The sequence below is a fragment of the Nyctibius grandis genome, chromosome 5 (assembly GCF_013368605.1).
Source record: "Nyctibius grandis isolate bNycGra1 chromosome 5, bNycGra1.pri, whole genome shotgun sequence".
NCBI lineage: Eukaryota > Metazoa > Chordata > Aves > Nyctibiiformes > Nyctibiidae > Nyctibius > Nyctibius grandis.
This window is the reverse complement of record NC_090662.1, coordinates 70,356,041-70,381,839: the sequence shown is the minus strand read 5'-3', so window position 1 is coordinate 70,381,839 and position 25,799 is coordinate 70,356,041. Positions and strand designations below refer to the sequence as shown.

General features: G+C 40.9%; 1 protein-coding gene across 6 annotated transcripts in view; it reads left to right on the top strand.

Moving 5' to 3' along the window:
- Nucleotides 1–25,283, top strand: part of BICD1 (BICD cargo adaptor 1) — a 208,040-nt gene extending 182,757 nt beyond the window's left edge. For 2 of the 6 annotated variants that reach the window (XM_068401028.1, XM_068401026.1), the window contains exons 9-10: nt 18,595–18,670; nt 25,087–25,250. In XM_068401028.1, the coding sequence (XP_068257129.1) occupies nt 18,595–18,670; nt 25,087–25,174 (164 nt within the window). In that variant the 3' untranslated portion in view covers nt 25,175–25,250. Of the gene's footprint in view, nt 1–10,995; nt 11,005–18,584; nt 18,671–25,086 lie in introns of all 6 variants that reach the window. The other 4 variants (XM_068401027.1, XM_068401030.1, XM_068401025.1 and 1 more) reach the window with 4 other exon arrangements.
- The last annotated feature ends 516 nt before the right edge of the window (nt 25,284–25,799 follow it).

The following is a 25,799-nucleotide window of genomic DNA, read 5'->3' as shown; positions in this document are numbered from 1 at the left end:
GGGAATGCATTTGATGGAGACCAAGAGCCAAAATAACTGAAGTTGGTAGGGGGAGAAACCAGGCAGGCTCTCCTGTCCCATGCTCCCCATGCCGTAGGCAAGCTGTGCCTGTCTTTCTCTTGCACCTTTTTCTGGATTTGGTGCTTGGCAGAAGAGGCTGCCTTCACTATGCGCTGGCCCCAGCTTTGACTGCTGCTGGCTCCCTGAGAGGGGGAAAGCTGGCACTGCTTCTGACTGCCTTCTTCAGAGGAAGAACCTGGCATGAAGACTCACTAGTGAAGACCAGCTGAGTTGAAGACCACTCAAGAAAGAGATTGTCATTTCCTACTTGGCATCCATTTGACTGCCCTCAACTTTAAATCAGCATGCATGTCCCTCTGACATCAAGCTGTGGCAGTATGACTTTATCTGGGCTAAGTGAACTAATAGCTCCTGACCACAGCGGCTAAGAATACCACTCAGTCCATTTCCAAAGTATTGTGTTTCATTTCTCCTAGGTAATAGTATGCATTTAGCTTTGCTGTTTCTTCTTTCCTTCTGTTATTAACACGTATTTTTGCACTTTAAAGTCTTTATTCTTTAGTCTTTATTCAGACAGTATGTGCCCAACACAATTCCAGCCCGCTTTTGCATGTGTTTCATAACTACTTGAAGAAGTCAGGGCATATAGAAAGCCTAAGGCTGGATTTGACAGTGTGTAACACTCTATTAGAAATTACCTTTCCTTCACAGTTGCATTCAGACTTCTTGAATATAAAGTCACTACATGCCTCTTAATATCCCACAGTCCCAAATACAAAATATGTTTCTCTTGACTTCTTCAAGGAAAGAACAAGACAGAAAAAGTCTGCTGTAGCTGCCCTGATACCACTCTTTTCTCTGTCCGTTATTTTAGCATGGAAATCTTAAAAGCTAAATATAAAGTTCTGTAATTTTAGCTTAAAATTACATCAGTTAAAGCCTTTGTGCGGGTGATGCACCTGAAGAAAAAGTTTCCCAAGAGGCTTGTGAGATGGAACAAATAGCTGCAGCGTTCTGCCTTAAACAGGGGCGGTTAAAGGGTCAGCTATGATCCACCTGAGAGTCTCTCCTTCATTGAAGTCCCCCCAAGAAACTGTGGTAGGTGCTTCTTTTCCATATTGTTTACACTTGTAGGTACCACAGAGCAGATTTCAGTATTTAAAAACCCATACCAGAAAGCACTTTGAATGTTAAAGTGTTTCATATTTCCTAGGAAATCAAATCATAAGATCATAATAAGCAATCCTGTCCCTTCTAGAGAATTCTGTACAGTCATGTATTTTACTTTATTAAAATAGAAAAAGGAAAGTAGCCTTAAAATGTGACACATTTCTCTCAAATTCAAAGCCCAGCTGAGGTCAGATGTTTAATTGACATAACGCAGGCTAGCCACACATGTTTAAACAAAAATATGCTAATTTACTCCAGTCTCAAGTTTTTGTTCTGTAGGATTTAGATTTTATTGCTCTTCATTGTTACAAGACCATTTCACAAAATCATGCTTCTAAAACCTGTAAAAATAAAAGCTACTTCAAAATTAGGTAATTTTTTTGGAGCTGCCCGTTTCTGAAAGCACATTAAACCTGAAAGTTTGCTTGCTTTTCAGGTGTCTTTCAAGGCTGATTTACCGAATGGCATTTGATTCTCACAAGGAGAGACTAATGGGGAAAATAAAGACAGCACAAGGAATGCCATATAATAGTACAGCAACTGCTCAAGCACTAAGCTCACCACCTATCATATATAATTAACAGTGTATAGTGTATGCTCTTAATAGAAAAGTCATCCAAGATTAATTTCTGCTGTAGCTCTGTGCTTACAGATGAATCAAATACGAGTAACAATATGATACAAATAACTAGCTTTTGTTTGTTGGTTTGCATTCTTAAAAGGTTATTCTCTGTGTAATCAGAAGCTTATGCTCCTTCTTATACATTTTTCTTAAAATAATTTTGAAGTGGAATTTATCAAGTGGGACAAGATTCTTGGCTCCTGCTTCTTGCTTCTTCACGTTGTTTAGGCAGTGTGAAGATATGGGAAAGCATCTTCAAAAGCAATATTATGGGTAGAAGCCCTGGTAGGAAATGAAGCTGTCTTTACCCTCCACTTTTGGATGAAGGGCTTGGGAAAATGACCGTGGGAGGCTCAGGCTGACACTGCTCTCCACAGCAGAGGCTTTCTGCAGGGATCAGCCTTTACACCTTACAGCATTGGAAAGGTAGGGGGAATAAATTTTTGATAGCAGATTTGTGTCTTCTTTCATTGTGTGGTGAAAAGGGTTTAAGTTCAAGGTCTTCAGCTGTGCACATTTTTGTTTGTTTAGGAATATTTTGCCAAAAATAGTACCAATGTCAGAAAGTTCCTCATGGATTTCTAAGCCTTGCTACTATAGACATAACTTCAGTACCTCAATTTTGCTTTTTTATGCACTTCTCAATTTTGAAACAGCAGGACTGTTAGAAATCTGAACATGGTGGAAAGCACAGCTTCTTTTAAAAATGATTGTGGAAGAAGTCCTTGGAGGAACACTATCAGCTCAGACCTGAATTTTGCTAGGAGGGTGCTCTGTAGATCTTCATGACTGCTCAGGTCACACAGTGAATAGTTTTAAATATTTCTTACTTCTCCTTTGCGAAGGAATTTTATAGATTAGTGAAAAGGAAAATCAACATGATTAGGATCTAGATACCTCTTTCTATGCTGATTTTGTGTTAAATAATTTTATTCTGAATTCTAGTTTATGACCAATATGGATTTATCTGTATATTAAGTGAAAGAGTTTATTCTTGAAAAGCAGAGTAGGTGGTTAACTGAGCCACCACTACAAAATAAGATATGCAGCCATATAATATTTAACTAGTCAGGCTAGTCTGCTCTGATTGTTCAGTCAGGTAAGTTTGATTTTCTTCATCCAAGCAATGCACAGCAGCTGGAGCATGAAAGTTGTTCAGAACCATTATTTTTAAAAAAACCCACAACTTTATTCTGACACCTCAAATTCACAGTCCAAGTGCAAATTGCCCTTTGTCTAATTAGAGATCCATGGATGATTCTTCTGAGTTCTTGGCTATGAATATGTCGTATTTTTATCTACAGAGAATGTACTTGTGTTGATGGCGGTCCTGTACCTGCAAGATGTCTCTGAGCTTGTGTAATCAGGCAGGCTACTGGCTATTGCAAGAATCATGCTGTATTGGTCTAATCTGTCTCCGCTCTCTGTGAAAAATGGGTTTTATGTGTTTTTAGCAGGGATTTTTAAAATCAAGTGTAGTTTTTTTACCTGAACATGATGCTCTTCACAAAAAGAATAATTCAGTCATTATTAACTTATTATCTGTGTTCACTTTTTGTTCTGCATTGTTCCATTTTTCTGTGGGTTTTGTAAATGTGCCATATTTGTGTATGTATGTGTTCATTGTTTTATGAGCGGTATTAGTGCATATATACGGCTATATGTATATATCTTCCTGCTCTTGGGGCTATGTCCTGCATCTGATACGCTCATTTAACTAAGCTTAATGAGCATTACATATTTATGCCATTTCAAGCATGGTACATTGTCCTTGTGGAAGCCGTTTTGAATTTGAAGAACAGTATCCTTGCCAAGGATATTAGTTGGCTGTAACTGATGAATAAGTCAGCTGGCTAAATATACTTTTACCTCTTGGTGCCACTGTGAATAGGACCTTTTTGCTCTATGCTTTTCCTCTCTTGCATTTAGCTTTCCAGTTGTCACTGATGAGACCAAAACCATACATTTCATGCTGATCAATATAATTTAGCTACTTCAATATAATTTAGCTATTATGGCATGAATTCACTGCAGTTCTACAAGTTTCATTTGATTTCTGTTTGTATTTTTCACTGTGTAAAGAAAGCAGTTCTGAAATAAAACCTGTTTTTAACAAAAGCCCCAGCTGTTTGTTAAAATATTAAAAAAAAAAAGAAAAAAGATTGCAGTGAAATCCATGCCTTTCTTTTGTATATTTTAATTAAAAGGTTATTGACATTTTTCTCTCTGTATCTAAGTTATGACATTATTGCTGGATGGAATGGTTAATATTAGCATCATTTGTTGAAGTTCTCCAGTAAAATCTTAGACTTCTGTTTGTTTCTAACTAAATAGGTATGCGGGTGCCACGTCGTATCTTCAAGGCGTGTTACCAGATATTTGTTGCTTTCTATGAAAATTTTGGACTTTGGAATCCAGTCTTATCAATTAACTAAAACAGCTATTTAAATATCATGGCAATGTTGGTAACAAAAGCCATCCATCTTTATCTTCTTTTCTGGCAAGGTTTAATGTTGTTTCATGGCTTATTGATTTTTACCATCAAATATACAGGAATATTCAATATTGTGCTTCTCGTCTCATAAAATAGGCAAAGCTGAAGTGAGTCTCTGTTTAAATTAGACATGCTGATAGTTTAGTTCTTTAATAGAGCAGTTCCTTGGGATGTTGTGATGCTATGGAATAAGCTCACCAGCAATTCTTTAATCAAGACTAGTATCCCTAATTGTAAGTATCTCCATGTCTGCATTTTTTAGGGCTATGAAAGCTTATAGTTGTACCTTATGTTGTTTCTTCCAAAGCCTACTAAAGTTAGTGTTTCCACTGACCTCAAATTTTGGATCAGGCCCTTCTTTACCCTATAGTAAAATAAATAGTGCAAGTATCTTTTGTTTGGACGTATTTGCAGCCATCTGAAATGTATCCTAGACACGTTTCCATGAAAGATGGGTAACCAACAACACAGAAGTGTGATGATTTCTGTATTTTTAAGACCTTTCTATTCTTCTTTTGAAATGTTTAAAATGTGTGTGTCTTTTAGTGAGTAAGTATTTCATGAACCGTCAGACCTTTCTAAATGTGCTTTTTATGAACTGTATATAAAAGAAAGGAACTGAATATATATTTTCAGCTTCTACCATTTCCATGTCTGCTATTTTACTAACCCATTATTTAGCTTCTCAGTAGATTTAATGAGGAATTATTTAAGGCATTCACAGAAACCATTTGAGAAATAACATAAACACATCATGATATAGAAAGTGTGAAGAAGCCTACAGAGCTGACAAGAAACCTCTTAATGTTCTTAGTCTGTAATTGGAGAGAAATGCATTTCACTAATTTTGTTAATGACTAGGTATTATGTATTTTTAAAAAATTATTCTTAATACGAGCTACAGCAAAGGGCAAGGCTGGGATATAGCATTATCACTATACTTGGAGCTATCAGTCACATTACCATGAAGCACATGAACTGATGGGGGAAACAGCTCTCTAGGCTGGCTGTAATTCAGGTCTAAAAAGAAAGTAGAAATCAAGTCATGCAAAATAAGGAAATAGGGGGAAAAACCACTCCGTATAGCATAGCTGTTGTATAGATAAAAGAACTCACTAGAACACAGCCAAGAAACCTGACATGTTCTGGAAAACCATCGAAACAGTGACCTACTAAACCATGTCTGTCAGGTAGTGTGTGAAGTTGTTAGTGATGCTCCGTGAGCTGGTTTGTCGAAATGGCCAGGGCAGATAGCATTTATCTAAATGCTACAAGAAAATAGCAATTAAATACCCTACCTGTTCCAATAAGCTCAATCACTTGCTTTTACTCCTGAGAAGCATTTAGCAGAAGTCTCTCTGTTATGTTTGCTCTGTCTGACCTTGTCCTGAAGGTAAAGATCTGAGAGGAAGAGGAGCAGAAGGAGGTCTGTGTCAAAAACTTGGGACTGTAGAAACAGTGGGACATTCCTAGGCCACCTTTGCAAGAAGAAGAGTGGACACGTGGAGATGACAGGAGATGAGGATTTTAGATACATCCTACTGCTGGCCTATTGCATCTTAGTGCAGTATGTAGATATTGCTCATGCCTCCATCTCTGTGTGCGAATGGGAGTTCAGCAGCATGCTCACATCTCTTAACCTTTGTTCTTCAAGTAATTTTTGAGAAGACTAAGAAATAAGTAGTGGAAGAATTTATTGTTGTTGAAACATCTTCAACCAACAATAATCTAAGACGCTATGTTTCTCTGAATAGCAAGCTAAAGATATGAGTTACTCGGATATTTGCAAGACTTGACATAGAAATTTCATAGTAGATCAGCTTTACCGTGAAGTAAGCCAAAACTGATACTTGGTTGAGAAATTTGTCTATCTCCAATCAACGGTCCATTATTCAGTTTAATGGGAACAGAGGTAAAACTCGGACAGAGAGTCTAGGTACTGGAAAATCTCTGTGCAGGACCTAACTTGCACATGGTGAAGTTTATTAGGCTGCCTGTGGGTAGCTGTGCCAGAATGGGGCTGGATCTCACGGAGCTGTGGAGTGGCCCTGTACCATGGCTCAGTCCTCCTGTGCTGCTTGTTTTGTTCCCAGGCCAGGACAACCTGAGTCACGCCTGCTCTGAGAGAGCTGGGGTTACTAAGGCTGGCCAGGGTCTGCATGGAACCCATATGGTTGCTCCACTGTAGTCCTCTCCTTCCAGGGATGGCCTGTAGAAACACAGAGCTGCACCCAGTTTGCAGCTGGCAGACTGACCAGCTGGGGCTGTGCATAGGACAGTGGTAACTGTGTTATTTCCAGACCCAATCTGACCCTGGAAGCAGGAGAAGGGAGAGACTTCTAATCTTTGACCTGTACCATTGTTCATGCTTTTTTCCTAAGGTAAGCCACAGCTGTCCTCTCACCAGCTGTTCTTTGTGATAACCATTACCACTTAAAGTTCCTCTTGGCCTTGAGGAAGGTCAAAGTTTTATTGGCATCCATCAGAAAAACAGAGATAAATTATAAGTGAAACCAGCTAGTCAAATAATAGTATGAACTTATGTCCCCATCACCTCTGGACATAAACAGTTTTGGGACTTTTTTCATCCTGTCAGATTACAGTTTGAAAGCATCTCTACAAATCTCAACTGAGCAACGTAGGCGAGTGTTTTAGTACCCTCTGCCCCGTTCTTCTTGATATCTCACATTTCTCTTTTGGATTTGGAAATTTTCCTTGTTCCCCACCTTTGAGGAGAGAGGATTGATTTATTGTCTTTGTAGGACTTGCTGTGTGATGCAACATGTTTCTGCCTCTGCACAACTAGAAGACTACTGATTTGTTCTTTGTCCAATGCTTTTGACTCATGCTATTAACCACTCATTCTTTTCCATTAAATTGACATCTTGGGAAAGAAAACAATTAATTACCATATAAATGGAGACAGCTTCTCTTTTCAAGTAAATTGTCAATAACATCTTCATAGACATGTTATCAAATTCCTCAAACTTTATGGAGCAAGTTCAATTGACATTGTGTAGCATGACACAAGGTGAGATCGCTCGAAAACTTCTAGCTAGGAAAGAAGGACTTTCTGATGGCCTGGAGTGGTCAACAGGATGCCACGAAAAGTTTGTTTTAAAAAACTGAAAAAGCCTCAATCTCACATTTTGCCATAAGCATTTCTTGAGAGTTTTTCTTTTATCAAGAACAGTTTTTCCCAAAGTTTTTCGTATCAGAAATACCAAATATGTAACAGTACCTGTAAAAAATTTGTTTGGTTTGTTCTTTGACTCTCAATTTTACCCTTTCAGGTAAAAGAAAAAAAAAGCTCTCCATTGATTACTGAACTAGACACAGTTAAAATTATTTTATATATCAGTTACTCATTCACAACATCCCCAGTGCTTATCTTGGGATTCTTATTAGTCTTGGTCTCTGACAGCACTGTGTAGAGATTAGTAATTTACAGAGTGTCAAAATGTGCTGAAATGTTGCATTGCAGAATGCTGGGTCCTGCGCAGGTGGGACTAAAAATGCTTGCACGTAGGATTTTCACTGGGGACATTGCTGATGTCAATCTCTGGGACCCTAATAACCCAGTTAACTAGGCCTGTGTTGACTGGAGTCACCTAGTTCACAGACTGGAGGGCAAAGCACACCTTGTGACATGAGGGAAATGCGTTGTTTTTGTGGCTGAGCCAAAGGGAAGCACAGGGAAATACTCTTTCTTTTTTTGTGACATTTGCTCTTGGCAGATAATTTATAGCAGCACATTCAGTCCTCATATGAGCAGATGTAACTTCTCTGAGCTTGGTATTTTTAATGCTCTTACATCAGGAGCTGATTAGCCCAGCTAGGACTGGGCATTAGATTCCAAAGGAAAATCAGCACTGGCTAATCTGTGAAAGAGGAAGTCTCTGAGCCCTTTACACCACCATTGCCAGCAAATGGCTAAAATGGTAAGCACTGGAAAATCAGAACAGGCCTAATGTATAGCATGAGTCAAGCCTCAAAGCTCCAACAGATGCAGTGGTGAACATTGTCTGATACTGCCACAGGACTCGGTACAAACTCAAGTCTTGCTGAATTCAGTGAAAACTGGCGTATGAATTTTAGTGTACAATGGCTCCTCTTTGCCTTTTGTGGCTGAAATGGTCACTGAGCTTCATTTCTTGGCTATAGGTTCAGAGAATTGTAAAAGGGTTCTTAAGAGATCAGCCAGCCCGTCCCCTGCCCCTAGTAGTTTATTTCCTCACAGCAACTGGAGATGATAGAGAAAAGAGAGAGTCTGTATTTAATAACTTTATTAATAATTTTGTTGGTGGTGTTCTCTGAAGACACACCAGGAAGTATAATCTGTGTCTGTTCCCCAAGTGTCTTCTGCACAAATAGCAAACTGTCCTTTCACTCCGTGGCTTGACTGACACTCCCTGACTTTGAAAAATACTGGGAACAGGCCTATTCCAATGTAATTTTTAATTATTTTTTCATTTGTTTTTATTTTTTAGTAAAAGAGAACACGTCTGTGTTTTTTGTCTTTATGATATGTCACACTGACCACAGAATCAGTAAAGGCATCTTTGAAACTTTTAACTTTCAACAGAGTATTTCAGAAAGAAACATTTATTTGATACAGGCAGGAGTTCCTTAGTAGAAGGGAAGGACTAAATGCTGTCTTCTAGTTTTCACCTTGTCACGGTTTAAAGCTGGGCTGGCGATTAAACCTGCAGCAGACGCTCTCTGTTAACCCTCCCCCCCCACCCGAAGGGAAAGGGAAAGGGAAAAGGGAGAGAGACTTACGGGTTGGAAAGTTAAAACAGTTTTAATAAACCTATAATAATGAAAAAGAGTATAATAATAATATTGGAATAATCAAATATATACAAATATATATACAAAACCAAGATCGAGCTCCCCCGATGTCGGCAACGTCACCACCAGCACTGCAGGGCAGGCTCCGGGAAGGCCCAGGCTGGGCCTAGCGACGGTCGAGAGCTGGATTCAGGGATGCAGATCAGAATCGGGGGCAGCAGGAAAACAGTCAGAGTCCTCCTTGGACACTGGCCATAGCAGAAAGAGCAAGAGCGAGCCAGAGGAGCGAGACCCTCGTGATCCCCCCGCTTTATACCGAGAATGACGTGTATGGGATGGAATACCCTCGTTGGTCAATTTTGGGTCACCTGCCCTGTCTGCTCCCCCCTGCAGCTGCGACCCCCCCCTTCGGCTTTTCACTTGTAAGCAGTGAGGAATTCAGCGGTGACCTTGGTTTCTCTAAGAAAAAAAGTACAGCAAGAGCCTTACTGCACAACATCCCTACCGGTGCCTCAGCGATAACTACAAACTTCGAGCGTTATCAGTCCTGGAAGCAGACACTGTCTGCAAAAACATGCAGTTAGTTTCAGAAAGTGCAGTTATTTAGAGGAGACTTAGCTGAAAGTAAAAATCACTGAAAGGAAAATCGGCCTGGTTTAGGCCAAACCAGGACATTCCACCCCTTATTCCATACCATTCACGTCATACTCAGATCACCACTAACTTTTCATTTTAAAATATATACAGATAACATTAGTTTATGATTCATCTCTATACAGAAAAAAAAAAAGTTCATCAAGTTCATTTAGTTCAGGATTGTGGGTTTCCATCTGGCTAGGAGTCTCTCAGGGCAGGAGACATGGTATGAGTTTTGTCACAGTTCATGCCCACGGGTTGCAGGTTAAAGATGTCAGTCTCGAGGAGGTTACTGGACGCCACTTGCAGCTAGCTCTGGTCTCGTCACCACTGTCTTAACCTGAAAGACACTTATGAACACTGTTAGTATTATGCAGCAATTAACATCATGCAGTTCAGAATTAAGTATTCTCACCCAAGATCAGATCACCTTCAGGGACACATCGGACTCCACCATCCTGCAGCATCACCCACCAAGTACATCCAGGTCCTTGAGCAAAAGCAATCCCATGAACGGGTTTACCTTTGCCCGTAGCAGGAAGAACCCAGACAGTTTTTCCCAACAGATTCCTTTCATGCACCACAGGGACTTTATCCCCTTCTACTGTATGTAAAAGGTCTGACTGAGCAGGGCCAGCTCGGTTGATAGATCCCCTGGTGTTAACTAGCCAGGTAGCTTGTGCCAAATGCTTATCCCAGTTTTTAAAGGTTCCACCCCCCATTGCTTTTAGGGTAGTTTTTAACAGCCCATTGTATCGTTCAATTTTCCCAGATGCTGGTGCATGATAGGGGATATGATATACCCACTCGATGCCATGCTCTTTGGCCCAGTTATCTATGAGACTGTTTTTGAAATGAGTCCCATTGTCCGACTCAATTCTCTCTGGCGTGCCATGTCGCCACAAGATTTGCTTTTCAAGGCCCAGAATAGTGTTCCGGGCAGTGGCATGGGGCACAGAGTATGTTTCCAGCCATCCGGTGGTTGCCTCCACCATGGTAAGCACCTAGCGTTTACCCTGGCGGGTTTGAGGGAGTGTGATATAGTCAATTTGCCAGGCCTCCCCATATTTATATTTCAACCACCGCCCCCCATACCACAAAGGTTTTAACCGTTTGGCTTGCTTAATTGCGGCGCATGTTTCACAATCATGGATAACCTGTGCAATAGAGTCCATAGTTAAGTCCACCCCTCGGTCACGAGCCCATCTGTATGTTGCATCTCTTCCTTGATGACCTGAAGTGTCATGAGCCCACCGAGCTAAAAATAGTTCACCTTTATGTTCCCAGTCCAAATCTATTTGGAACACTTTAGCAGCCTGATCTGCTTGTCGGTTGTTTCGATGTTCCTCAGTTGCCCGACTTTTAGGTACGTGAGCATCTACATGACGTACCTTCACGACTAGTTTCTCTAGCCGAGTAGCAATATCTTGCCACAGTTCAGCAGCCCAAATAGGTTTACCTTTACGCTGCCAGTTGCTTCGCTTCCACTGCTTTAGCCACCCCCACAAGGCATTTGCTACCATCCATGAGTCAGTATAAAGATACAGCCTTGGCCACTTTTCTCGTTCAGCAATGTCTAAAGCCAGCTGGATGGCTTTTACCTCTGCAAATTGACTTGATTCACCTTGTCCTTCTGTGGCTTCCGTGACTCGTCGTATGGGACTCCATACAGCAGCTTTCCACTTCCGATGCTTTCCTACAAGACGGCAGGATCCATCGGTGAACAGGGCATACTGCTTCTCATCCTCTGGTAGTTCATTATATGGTGGGGCTTCTTCAGCACGTGTCACCTCCTTTTCTGGTGGCATTCCGAAGTCTTTGCCTTCTGGCCAGTCCATGATCACTTCTAAGATTCCTGGGCGATTAGGGTTTCCTATTCGAGCCCTCTGTGTAATTAATGCAATCCATTTACTCCATGTAGCATCAGTTGCATGATGGGTAGTGGGAACCTTACCCTTGAACATCCAGCCTAGTACTGGTAATCGAGGTGCCAGGAGAAGTTGTGCCTCAGTACCAATTACCTCTGAAGCAGCTCTAACTCCTTCATATGCTGCCAGTATCTCTTTTTCAGTTGGAGTGTAATTGGCCTCGGAACCCTTGTATCCTCGACTCCAAAATCCTAGGGGTCGACCTCGAGTCTCCCCTGGTACTTTCTGCCAGAGGCTCCAGGTAGGACCATTGTCCCCAGCTGAGGTGTAGAGCACATTTTTAACATCTTGTCCCGTGCGGACTGGTCCAAGGGCTACTGCATGCACAATCTCTTGTTTAATCTGTTCAAAAGCCTGTCGTTGTTCAGGGCCCCACTGAAAATCATTCTTCTTTCTGGTCACTTGATAAAGAGGGCGTACAATCTGGCTGTAATCTGGAATATGCATTCTCCAGAAACCCACAACACCTAAGAAGGCTTGTGTTTCCTTTTTGTTAGTTGGTGCGGACATAGCTGTTATTTTGTTGATCACCTCTATCGGGATCTGGCGACGCCCATCTTGCCATTTAATGCCTAAAAACTGGATCTCCCGGGCAGGTCCCTTGACCTTGCCTCTTTTTATGGCAAAACCAGCTTTCAGAAGAATTTGGATTATTTTCTCCCCTTTGTCAAAAACTTCTGCTGCTGTATCACCCCACACAATGATGTCATCAATGTATTGCAAATGTTCTGGAGCTCCACCCTTTTCTAGTGCAGTCTGGATCAGTCCATGGCAAATAGTAGGACTGTGTTTCCACCCCTGGGGCAGTCGATTCCAGGTGTACTGGATACCTCTCCAGGTGAAAGCAAACTGTGGCCTGCACTTTGGTGCCAAAGGAATAGAGAAAAATGCATTAGCAATGTCTATGGTGGCGTACCACTTGGCTGCCTTTGACTCCAGTTCGTATTGAAGTTCTAGCATGTCTGGCACAGCAGCACTCAGCGGTGGCGTCACTTCATTTAGGCCACGATAGTCCACAGTTAATCTCCATTCTCCATCAGACTTTCGCACTGGCCATATAGGACTATTAAAGGGTGAGCGAGTCTTACTAATCACTCCTTGATTTTCTAATTGTCTAATCAGTTTATGAATGGGGATCAGGGAGTCTCGATAGGTGCGATATTGTCGTCGGTGCACCGTGGTAGTAGCAATTGGCACCTGTTGTTCTTCGACCTTCAGCAACCCCACAACAGAAGGATCCTCTGAGAGGCCAGGCAAGGTAGACAGCTGTTTAATGTCCTCAGTCTCTACAGCTGCTACACCAAAAGCCCATCTATACCCTTTTGGGTCCTTAAAATACCCTCTCTTGAGGTAGTCTATGCCAAGGATGCATGGAGCATCTGGGCCAGTCACAATGGGGTGCTTTTTCCATTCATTTTTAGTTAGGCTCACTTCGGCTTCCAATACAGATAACACTTGAGATCCTCCTGTTACTCCTGAAATACTGATAGGTTCTGCCCCTTTATGATCCGATGGCATTAGGGTGCACTGTGCACCAGTGTCTACCAAGGCTCGATACCTTTGTGGTTTTGAGGTGCCAGGCCATCGAATCCACACAGTCCAATAAACTCGGTTGTCCCTTTCCTCCACCTGGCTGGAGGCAGGGCCCCCCTAATCAAGAAATGGATTTGTGCTGCTCACAGGGACTGGACCTTCATTTCTCCTATTCACACTTTGGAAAAAAGAATTTGAGGCCCATCTACCCTGACTGGGGTCCTGCTCACTGGTAACTGGAGCAGCCATCCTCCTAGAAAAATTCTCTCTGGTATTTCTTTTAGCTTGCAACTCACGTACTCGTGCCTGTAGGGTACTGGTAGGTTGTCCATGCCATCTGTTCATGTCTTCCCCATAACCACGCAGGGCAAACCACAGGACACCTCGTGATGTGTTCCGTTTCCTTTGAGCTGGTCCTGTAGGAGAACGTTTTCTCTTAACAGCTGCAACGCGCGCCTGTGTAGGTAGAGAGTCAAGTTTATTCTCTATCCTGGACAGTTTGTCTGACAGTTGTTTAAATGAATCCTTGTTTTCCTTAGTCAGTTTTTCCACAGCTGAGATGCGTGCCTGCAGTGGGGAAGAAATACTATCTTCATACTGTCGCATACAGTTAGCCATTTCATCCACACTAGGTCGTGCCATAGCATCTTCTCCCCAGACTAATATTGACAATGTATGGGTGTATGTCGGTGGAGCATTCTTCACAACCTTCCGGAACATGGATCGGTTGCATTCCACTTCATCAGGATCTACAGGATCTACAATGTCCCGTGGGTGTCTATAAATGATCTCTTGCACAGCTAGTTGTCTAAGGTAGTTAATACCTTTTTCTATAGTGGTCCATTTGCTCAGGTGGCTCATAACATCATCTTTATAGGGATACCTGCTCTTTACAGCTGACAAGAGTCGCCTCCAGAGACTGATAGTGTTTGACTTTCTTGCAAGCGCCTTATCAATACCACCATCTCTGGACAGGGATCCCAGCTGTCTGGCTTCTCTGCCATCTAATTGCATGCTGTCTGCCCCATTATCCCAGCATCGGAGCAGCCAGGTAATAATTGGCTCACCATCATAACGGCTGAAATCTTTCCTTATATTTCTCAGGTCCTTCAGGGATAAGGAGTGGTAGGTTATCTCTACATCCGAGTCCTCCTCCTGTGATAGTTCTGCTTTAGAACGACCTTTCTTCTGTGATGGGTCTGCTTTAAAATGACGATCAAGGGAACCCCCATCTGTGTCAGGCCCTGACTCTGCCTGAGAAGGGCCCTCACCTGGGTCCTGTGATGGCTCTGCCTTAGAAGGCTCTGAGTCATCATCCTCCTCTTCACGAGCTGATTTCTTTCTGTATTTCTTCCTGGTTACAGGAGCAATTGGTACAGATTCGTTAGATGCTGGACTCTGAGTAGATGCAGTGGCTGTCGTGGGAGTGCTGAGACTCGTTAGAGTCTGAGTAGCTGCAGTGGCCATCTTGGGGGGTGTAGCAGCTGCGGTGCGAGCTGTAGCGGCAGCACACGCTGTAGGATCTGAGGTGGCTGCATAACACCTACACCTGTCCCTGCACCGATACTTAATCTTATCCCACATCAGAAACACATTCAGGACAACCGAAAATAAAAACATGCCACCTAGACAGCACCATCCGAATTTCACAAAATCTAGAGGAATCAGCTTGGCAGAAAAGGAGAAGGTACTATTTCCCAAAGTAAAATTGGAAGTGTAATCATTAAGACAATCAGCTAAAGGACGCCCGGAGCCCGCAGATAAAATCGCTGCTACCGCGGTCAGAATAGTAACAGCCCAGTTTATCACGACATAAATCAGTATGAAACGCCATAACAAAACAATGCACATTGACCAGTGCCCAGCAGTGATAAACTGCACATAAACAGTAACAAACAGCGCATACGGCAAGTAAGGTATCATTGCAATACTCAACTGTGAAAGAAACTCTATAAAAAGACGAGATAACACAGTACTCAAAAATGACATCAGCATCTTCCCTATCTGTTTTAATTTCCAACCCCTCGTAAATCTCAAAGGAAGAAATCTGATACTCTCTCAGCTGAGCTCTCCGGGTCTCCTCCCGCCGGAGCCGGGATTCGACTTATCAGAGGAACCTGTTGGAGCTTCTCTCGAGCCCCACGTTGGGCGCCAATAAATCTGTCACGGTTTAAAGCTGGGCTGGCGATTAAACCTGCAGCAGACGCTCTCTGTTAACCCTCCCCCCCCACCCGAAGGGAAAGGGAAAGGGAAAAGGGAGAGAGACTTACGGGTTGGAAAGTTAAAACAGTTTTAATAAACCTATAATAATGAAAAAGAGTATAATAATAATATTGGAATAATCAAATATATACAAATATATATACAAAACCAAGATCGAGCTCCCCCGATGTCGGCAACGTCACCACCAGCACTGCAGGGCAGGCTCCGGGAAGGCCCAGGCTGGGCCTAGCGACGGTCGAGAGCTGGATTCAGGGATGCAGATCAGAATCGGGGGCAGCAGGAAAACAGTCGGAGTCCTCCTTGGACACTGGCCATAGCAGAAAGAGCAAGAGCGAGCCAGAGGAGCGAGACCCTCGTGATCCCCCCGCTTTATACCGAGAATGACGTGTATGGGATGGAATACCCTCGTTGGTCAATTTTGGGTCACCTGCCCTGTCTGCTCCCCCCTGCAGCTGCGACCCCCCCCTTCGGCTTTTCACTTGTAAGCAGTGAGGAATTCAGCGGTGACCTTGGTTTCTCTAAGAAAAAAAGTACAGCAAGAGCCTTACTGCACAACATCCCTACCGGTGCCTCAGCGATAACTACAAACTTCGAGCGTTATCAGTCCTGGAAGCAGACACTGTCTGCAAAAACATGCAGTTAGTTTCAGAAAGTGCAGTTATTTAGAGGAGACTTAGCTGAAAGTAAAAATCACTGAAAGGAAAATCGGCCTGGTTTAGGCCAAACCAGGACACACCTTTAAAATTACTTCTTGTTACATTGTGTTTAAGACTGTCATGACATTAGTGAATAGGGTTATAAACTCTCCAAAATACTTAAAAGGATTAAATATATAAGGACTAAAGTTAGCTCTGGCATAGCTACTTGGACATAAGTAGATGAGAGCTCCTTTGAATTTGAAATGCATACATGCAAGCCATGTGCATTCTGCTTGTCTCTGTCCTCGCATAATCCTCAAAAACTTCACTCCTGGAGGATCTAGGAGGACGATTCAGCCATTTTAAGTCACGTGGATCACTAGATTTCCTACTGCTGTGAGTGTGAGCCAGATTGTGTGAGCATTGCTAAAGCCAGGCAGAACTGTTGTTTCAGGTGAAGTTGAGGGAGTTTGCTCACATCAAGTAGTTATTATCCAGGTTGCATAATGCTTGCAGAATCTGGCTCTCTATTCATGCATTCTGCCAAATCTAGCAGATGAAGAGGCATCATAAAATATTTGCAGGATGTTCGAGATATTAGAATAGGATCATAAATTGAGCATTTGCTTTCTCCTGGCAAAGCCTATCGGAACAATTTCTTCTGCATTTATGAAACCAGTCTGCACCTTTTCATCGCATAGCATTCTGTTCTGTACTCCTTTTCTCACTGACTACCTTCTATAAGCTGTCAGGGATGACTTTGCTTTGGACTTCTGCAAACTAGTTTGTTTAGAATAAGACATTAATAATTTTTTTTTGACAATCATTTCCCTTCTGCAGTTAGCCTACTCTGTCTGTCCCCCCAGGCACCTTTCCTTTTAATTGAGCTTTGTGCTGAAATGACAGACCCTTCTATTCATGGCTCAAACACACTGCAAATTCTTGCACTCCTCTGCTAAAAGACGTACTGTGGACTATAGTGGCCATCCTGGTAAATGAGAGAATGGCACAGTATCCTTTCTCATTCCACTTCTGCTTCCTGACACAATGGTGTCAGCACTACCTGCATATATTTTTCTGATTTAGGTACCTGTGCACTTGAAAATAGGTCCAAAACCCTCTCTTCTTGTCTGAAGCAGTAAGAAACTAGTGATTTGGGTACACTTGCTTCTACCCACTGGAGGTCAGCACAGTTCTTCACAGGAAGTAGGGAGAAGCACTCTGGGCTTGGATGAAGGGGAAATGTTATGATACTGGATATGATGTTTAGTGGTGCTAGGAAGGTGTGTAGTTCTGCATTGTACCTGATGTCCTCTCAAGACACTTGAGAGCAAATTACTTACACATTATTCCACTTGACTGAGACAAAGAATAGAAGTGGGTTTTGGAAAACATCTACTTTGTAAAGAGAAATTATTACTGGTGTTGAGCTTTGAGTAGCAACAAACTGAAAAAAACCCACAAAATCAAATTCTTTACAAGTACATGAAGTCTAGTCATTTCATTTTTAAGGTTCAGGGGGAAGTAACTCCTTTCCGCTGAAGACTCAGGTTGAGAATCATGTTGAAGCAGTCGGAGAGGATGATAGATCTGCAAAGCCTGCTGCAGACAAAAAGTAATCTCAAGGAGTTTTCCAGATGGTCGGAATTTCACCCATAGATTTTAATGTTTGAAAGGACCTGACAATCTGAATCACACAGGCTGTGGAATGAAAGGCCAGACCGCTGTGGGGAAAATAAGCAAATCTTGAGATCTGCAGATCTTGGTAGAAACCAGTGAGCTAGAAAGCAGGGCTGTCCTGTTCAACTACTTTCCTTAGGTCCCACAAATATTATTGAGTTTAAAGCTGATGTCATATTCCAAATGTCACAGTAAAAATAAAACCACAAAGGATTATTTGGCTTTACAGATATTTAATAGATTAAGAACTAGAATGCAGCTTTGCAGTGATTAATATGTAAACTACTTTGGCAGAGAATTGATAAAACAATCCAGGCAGAACAGTGAAAACCAACTGTATCAATTTCTCCCTTTTCCCTATAAAAAGTAATCTCACAAGCACTATTTAGAAATTGCAAAGATTTTCTTGCAAGCTTTTTCTCAAAGACCATAATGAATGATATCTGTAATTGTTGTTATATGCATGTAAGCTCTCTGCAGAAATTTTGGGTAGCTTTATTGACACTTTTTATATTAGATGTAAGCAAAACAATTTCACCACCAGCAGAAGAATGATGAGTACAAGGTTTAAACCCAGATCCTGAAAGCAGCTCACTATTGCTGTCTGTTTAAACAAAAATTTGCCAGTGCTATGAGAAGACAAAAAAAAAATGTCTTCACTGCTTCTTGTGAAATAAAAAATGCAACAACTAATGTTATTACTATCAGAAAAAAAGGTGTTTCTGTCAGATAAGGAACCAAGAATACATTCCTCAGTAAATCTCTCCATCAGATGTGTAGCCTGTGTACTACTGTTACTAACCCCTTGCTCTGTAATCTCTCTGTATATATGTCTAATTTATCAGTTTCTTGTAGATTGTCAGCAGCCTGCTGCCTCCATACCGCCACACGGCTCACAACTAGCCAGGGGGCCAGATTGCCAGACTGTCAGGTAAACTTCACTAACTCTTTTCTCTTTGCGCATAGGTGCATGCATGTCTGCAACTCCCCTCCTCTTCTTTATACAAAAGCTCTTCACTGCAATTCTTCACTAACAGCACACTTTTAACAATTTGAGGAACAGTGATAATTTCTGCAGTGACAGTACAAATATGAATCACAGCATTCACGCACTTGTATCTGTGTAAAAATATGGAAAAGAATGCAAAATTGGATCTTGGAGTCCTCATTTGATCTTTTTATGCAGACAGTTTCACAATGATGCCAAAATAGTAACGATTTTATTTTGTTTCTAGATAAATTTACTTAAATGGGGGACTGTTAATTTTAGGAGTAGGTGTAGGCTTCCCTTTTGTAAAGTGACATTTTAAAGGCATTTGTGAGATTTTAGCAGTCACTTCTCAGAAAGCTCTCCCTGACCTGGAAACTCAGACCCACTGCAGTCAGTTCTTAATCTTGTTGTTAAAAGTGAACTCCTGGTGTCCTTGCTTGCAGGTGGTGCAAAGGCCAAATCATGCTTCTGAGACAGTTGAGTTAATGAAGGCACAAAAACCAACCTAAGCAAAAAGAGATTACAATACTTTTCTTTATCTGTTCACGGTATATATATTCAGTGCATTTATTCACTTATGACTATACTCCCTCATTTGAAATAGGTTCCGTTATTTTTAGACCTTAGCCTGATCTGTAGTGGCCAAGTTGATCTAAAGCCCTATTTACAATGAAGCTGTTTCCCATGCAGCAATAAACTTCACATGTGTGAGGTCTGCAGTGATGCCCCACTGCAGAATGTGTGTGGTACAGCTTTCAGACTGCACATCAGACACTGCTGAGCACTAATTCTGCAAGTCACAGGGGGGCCCTGCATGGCCTTGGAACAGCTGCTTCATTTGTGCCTCTCTTTTATTGCCTGTAAAGTGGAAGTATTATTAACCTTATATAACCCTTACTACATAAGGGCATTACAAAAATTATATTGAGAAGTTGGTGGAAGCTCATTATAAGTGATAAGTACTATTTACTAGTTTGGAGTTTTACAGCACACTGAAAAAAGTTACTAGTTCCATTTAAAATCCTTAAAATCCTTGTGAAGTGGTTTCTGCTATATTTCAGATGTTACAACAACTTGAGAGTATCATTAGGTGCTTTGGATGCACAGAGGTTTAATGTCAACAAGTCTTACTTTAACCCTATTTAATTTACTATCACTAAACCAAATCCTGTTATGTTTCTTCCAGAGCTACTCTCCTGGTGGACCATATGCTCTAATACCATCCCTCTAAATACTAACAAACAATTGCTTCTGCAATTTTAAAAATGCTTCTCAGAATGGAAGACCTACCTGATCTACTCCTGCTATACATTTGTCTTCAAGCACTACCTTGTTCTGCAAACAAACCCACAGAAAGGGATCAGGTCCAATGGAAAATAGGGTTTTCTGGTTTGTCCCTGAATTCTTCCTCTGTTAGGAAGACCTCATTAGCTACAACCAGAACTGAAAGTGTTCAAGAAGCCTTTCTTGCCATGTTTCAAAATCAAAACCATGGTATATGGGAAACAATAATGATAATTAAAAATACCGTTAATATTTTTTAAAGGTCAGATTAGTCATCCAACAAAAAACACACACCTGTAGACTTTTATATTGACTTTCAAATGACTATTGATAGTTAATAGATAGCTACTCTTCTGATGAAGTGAAAACAACATGCTATTTTTGACACATTACCTCCGTTGCCTTACTTGTCTCAGCCACATAGCTGCACAGTCTTGTAAAGCAATGAAGCATAACAGCATATTTAAGGCAAGTCAGCACGATGGCATAAGTTGTTGAGTGCTTTAAATAAAGTAATTGAAATCTGGAGTAAAATTTGAAGGCATTTAAAGGACCAGTTAGATTTACTGAGGTTCAGATTGTCTAAATCCAGAAGAGGAGGAAGACAGGAGCTTGTACTGCCCTTCCTCATCCTCTGATAGTCCCCCCCAGCACAGCACACATGCTTTCAATCATGTGATGCCAAATGAGGCAGGTTAAAGCTGTGCCCAGCCCTGAAGTCACCCATTTTGAGAGAGAGGTATCCTTGTTTTTTAAGTCTCTAACATTACACTTGTAGTAATGCGACCTCTCAGTGTTATTTCACCCAGAATTAAACAACAGCTTGTTAAGACTTGTGATTCACACAGATGTTTTCTGCATCCTGCATTATGTCTAATCATGTTCAAACTAGTTACTATGCCTGACCATAACACAGGTAGATTCACTCTTGAACTTTAACATCAAATACAGAGAGTTTTCCCTCATTCATTATTTATATTGAATTTTAAGTGAGACTTGTATAAATCTGGATTTTCTAGTAACTGTGCATCGGTTTTGGTGAACCGCATGAAAGTCTTCCTCTGCCTTCCATGCATCACCTCAATTTCTAGGTCCAAGAGTATGGGCCAAGCAACCAAATCTAGGCCTACTCTGAAAATTGCTGGATGATGTTCACCCTTCCCTAGCATCTACAGCTACCTGTCTGATGGACTATATTGGACAAGACTAAAATATTACCATCATCCAAGATTAAATTAAAAAGAGTGTGTCTGTCTCTGGACCATGTTCAGGTTTCTGTTGAATGCAGTGAAAACCTCATTTTCATTATCAGAAGCCAAACTCTAGACCCAAGTTATCTATAATAAAAACAAAAAGAAACCCAAAAGAACTAATACTGTAAATTAAAATAAAATTAATTTTTAAGGAGAAATAATTCTTTTATTTAATATAAAATAGGAAATAAATTAAAAATAAGGTAAAATATTACTGCATGCAAAATGGTTGCATTCTGAAAATATCACTGGTCTGTTTATATTTTCCATTGCTGATTTGTTACAGTTACAATCGATGCTAGACAATATTGCATCTGAATGGCATCTTTAAGGCAGAGAACAGAGTACTTACTAACACCGAAGAGCTTTGCATGCTATTTTCCAATCGATTTTAGAAAGACATGATTAGCATTTTGAGTGCTGGGGGAAAAAAAAACCTGCTTAAAAACAGACAATAATACTGACACAAAAAATGACACAGACTTCATTCATCAACTTATTGAATAGATCCCCTAATGATACTGGCCTGTAAAGAGAGGATTACAAAAATGTCTATTAGAACCAAATGTTTTAAAAGCTGCACATATCCCTTGGGGTGAATGTAACAATGTTCTTCCTTATTCTTAGTTAATAGTCAACAGCTTCAGGTTCTTCCATGTCTCTCTGTTCCTTTGTGTTATTAATCTCAACTGCCATCCTCTACTGTCTGCGACTGTCAATGTGCCTGATGGCTCAGCTCCAGGACCTGCTGCCACTATCACCTATACTGCCATAAAAAGCACACTGTATGCCATGTGTCACTTGCTGATTCTGATCTAATTTTTGTTTATATACTGCTACAGTAATCTGCATTACGGAATGGATGTATGTTTTTTTCTGAAGAGAGCATGGTGTAACGGTAGAGTGTTAGGATAAGGTTCAAATATACTAGGAGTGCAAACGATGGATGTATGTATGTTGCTGTCAAGGTGCCTGATAACCTTGTGTTTTTTTTTTCTCTTCCTAATGTCCCTAATATTTGTTATTGGTTGAAAGGGGAAATGGTGAGACAAAGTTTTATATTTCTTCTGTGCATAGAAATGTGCTTGTATTTCAAAGTGAGAAGCAACGCAGAATTACCACAAAGACAAAATTAATGTAATTCTAAACCCAGTGCTTCCTAATCTGAGCTTAGTCTGGGATAGTTTGTATTACAGTATTTGCAGTCAGGGCTGACTTTGTACTGAAGGTCATGCCAAATGGTTGTGCATATTTGTGTAGAGGAGAATCTCATGTTTCTCAAAGAGGTCCTCTTTCAGGCCATTGCTGTGCATAACTAGTCTTAACTATGGCCATTTCCACACCAGTCCTCTTCCTCAGAGCACAAACATCTTGTGTTGCTTATTTTTAAAGCTGGGAAGGAAGCCCCAAAAGACAAACACATCTCTGCTAATGAGCAAGGAAAATGTCTGTCGAGTTTCTGTTCCTTTCTGACAATTACAGAAGTCCTTTGAAAAAAGAAATGGGGCAACAAGGGAGGAGAGTAAAGCAGTCTTTGTAGGGTAACATGACCACCTTCTTGTTTGTCTTCCTCAAATGTGATGTTCAAGTACTAATTCACTTTTATTTCTCTGAAGGACATAAGACTGGTGCTTCTCCTAAGTCTATCTTGAAAACTTAGGAGGTGCTGAAGCCAGGAGCTGGCTCTTGATGAGTGGGTAACTTTGAGAGTACATGCAGACTTTTTGGGTCCATCTGTAGTCGCTCCTGACGCAGACTCATTTGAGTGCAGTAGACGAAGAGCTCACTCAGATCCCTCTTTAGATGCTGTATCTGCATCTGTGTGTGGCAGAATATGGCAGAAGAAAAGGACAGTAACAGCCATGAAAAGAATTACTTAGGGAAGACAGGTTTGATGTCTTCTCAGAATGCTTGACTAAATAAGTCCAACTACTAAGTTTCAAGAAAATATTTTAGATTAAATATTTATTCTTAGGTGCTTAGGGTTAGACTAAATCTATATGTAAACTGAGGAGTCATAGGCCATAGCACTGAACACTTTGGAACTGACCTACTCAGACAGCTTAGCACAAAACAAAGCTTGTGAGGTCCTGAGCTTCTGTAACCCACTCTCACCAGCCATTTTGCAATCAGGAAACTCATCTTCAGGAGCATTAATGTGAAACAGAATCTAACTTAAGACTATGATCATCAAATAAGCCCAGAGGTACAAGGACTGTAGCTCCTGCTGAACTGTAATACCTGTGGATTTGTGGTCATAGTCTCCTAGGCTTCCTTGATTTGAAAATGTGGACATTGCCAACTACTTTCTTAATGGTGACGGTGCACACTTGTTTCTGTCTTCAAGCAAGCGCAATATCATTTCTTTGTTTCCCTAAGTAAATGCTATATGTGGAACTACAGACATTTTCAGTACTGCTGGCATTTCCAGTGGCAGATTTTCAAATAACTCTACCATTTCAAATTGATTAATTTCCAGCAATAGACTAATTGCGTTCCTTTAGCCAACACTCCAGTAGCCTGTGCTGCAGAGATAATATGTAACAGCACAGTTTCTAGAGAAGGAAAATGGAAAAGGCAAATTTTCTTGAAGACAGGGACATAAATGCTTGTACTTCATCATATATCACACTGTTGAGCTTGGAATAACTTCAAGACCATAGAACATTTGAAGCATTATGAAAAAAACTCTTCCCAGACACATTAAAGAACTGTTTTGTTTTGTTTTTTTTTTTATAAATTGCATTTATGTGCATTCTATTTTGTTATCTTGTTTTGCCACATGCTTTCCTTGAAAGCTTAATGTCTGTCACTTAGCTTGACATCGGCAAGATGAGCTGAAGCTCACCCTTTTAAAACAGGACAGGCCAAGGCTGAGGAATCATACGGGACTCTCTTAAGCTGTGTCCACATTGCCTACCGCAGTGTAGCGTAGACCACTAAGCTGCCTTTAAATGAGCAAACTGAGTATCTGAAGCTTTTCTAGCAGGAGCACCCTGGAAATCTGCACCAAGAAGTGGGGTACGTTTGTGTTAGCTGCCCCTTATCTTTGTGCTGCCAGTGCTAGGCTGCTACTCCAGCCCCACCTGGTTTGCTGAAAGCTAGTTCAGACCTCAGAGTACACGATAAATGCACATTTAGAGGCTTAAGGGGTGAATGCTGTTATCAGACAAATTGTACATGAAAACCGCTCAGATGACAAAAGTGTATGACAGAATTGAAGAGGATTCAAACAGCACAAAACCAAAAGAAAACAAAACACAAAAAAATCCCATCTTTGGAAGCATTGATTACAAAATATGTAATGCTTATTTTGCCCGATGAGGAAGGTTACACCATATTTGTATGAACATACTAATAAATAGGTCACATTGAATAAGATATCATGTTTTCAGAGAGTGATGAAACCTAATTTCCAGACTGGCACTGTCCTTCATTTCGAACAATTAATCAGTTGCATATAGAAAACCTTTAATGCTCATATAAAGATGGCACCTGTATTTTGTCTTTCAAATTTGCTTCCCCGTTTCGCACATGTATTCATTTATCCACACAGCATTATCAGAGGATGCAACCAGCAATCATGTACGTGAACTAGCAAGCAGGTTATCTGTGGCATTTCATGTATGCGTCGAGGTGTCACTAAATGTGTGCACGCTGAGGATTTTCTTTATGTATACTGTGTATTTAGGGATAGAGATTTAGAGATGAGCTTTCATTCCCTTTTAAAGTTTATTTCCAGCCCTATACTATTTACATGTATGTAAAAAGTTTGCCATGTATTTTAAGCACTTTTTCTCTTTTCTTTTTAATTTTCAGTCCTAATGCTCTTCCAGAAGAGCAGCCACATTCCAGCTCTCAGTGTGCCCCTCTCAACTGTCTCTCTAAGCCTCCTCCTTACCCCTAATCTTCATATGCAACGTAAGAGAAAATGCAAACAGAGTGGAGTTCATGCAGCAAAGGTTGGGGCTGTTCCTAGCAAGCGGGTAGACAATCCTGCCTTGTTGCTGCATTGACAAGTCTGGATTCATATCCCCTGCTCTGGCAACTGAGGGAAGGTTGAGAAGAAGAACACAAAGCACAGAGCCCAACCTATCAAGAAGACTTTTTATGGTTCCTCTGATTGTATTCAAACTTTGCTATCACAACTAAAGTGTAGTGAAATTTAACATCTTGACAAAAATGTTCCTCCCAGCTGCTTGGCTTTACCTCTGAAATAATGAGAGACTTAAGCCAATATTAAAAAAGTATGTTACAAAATTCCAACCCTCACATCCTCTAAGTTCAGCCATAGGAATCAGTTCAAATTTCCTTTTGTCATTAAGGGTATGATATTTATTTCTTACTTTATTTGCACCAGAATTTTGTGTTTATAAAATACAGTCTCTTTTTTTTTTTTTTTGGTGAGAGTTGTATTTAATTGATTTTATTTTTTAAAAACAAGCAGAAATAGTTAAGTGCAGAATGACTGTGTTAATATTAAAAAGAGGCTTGTTGCATTGGCCAGCATATGGCCAATTTTTATTGCACAA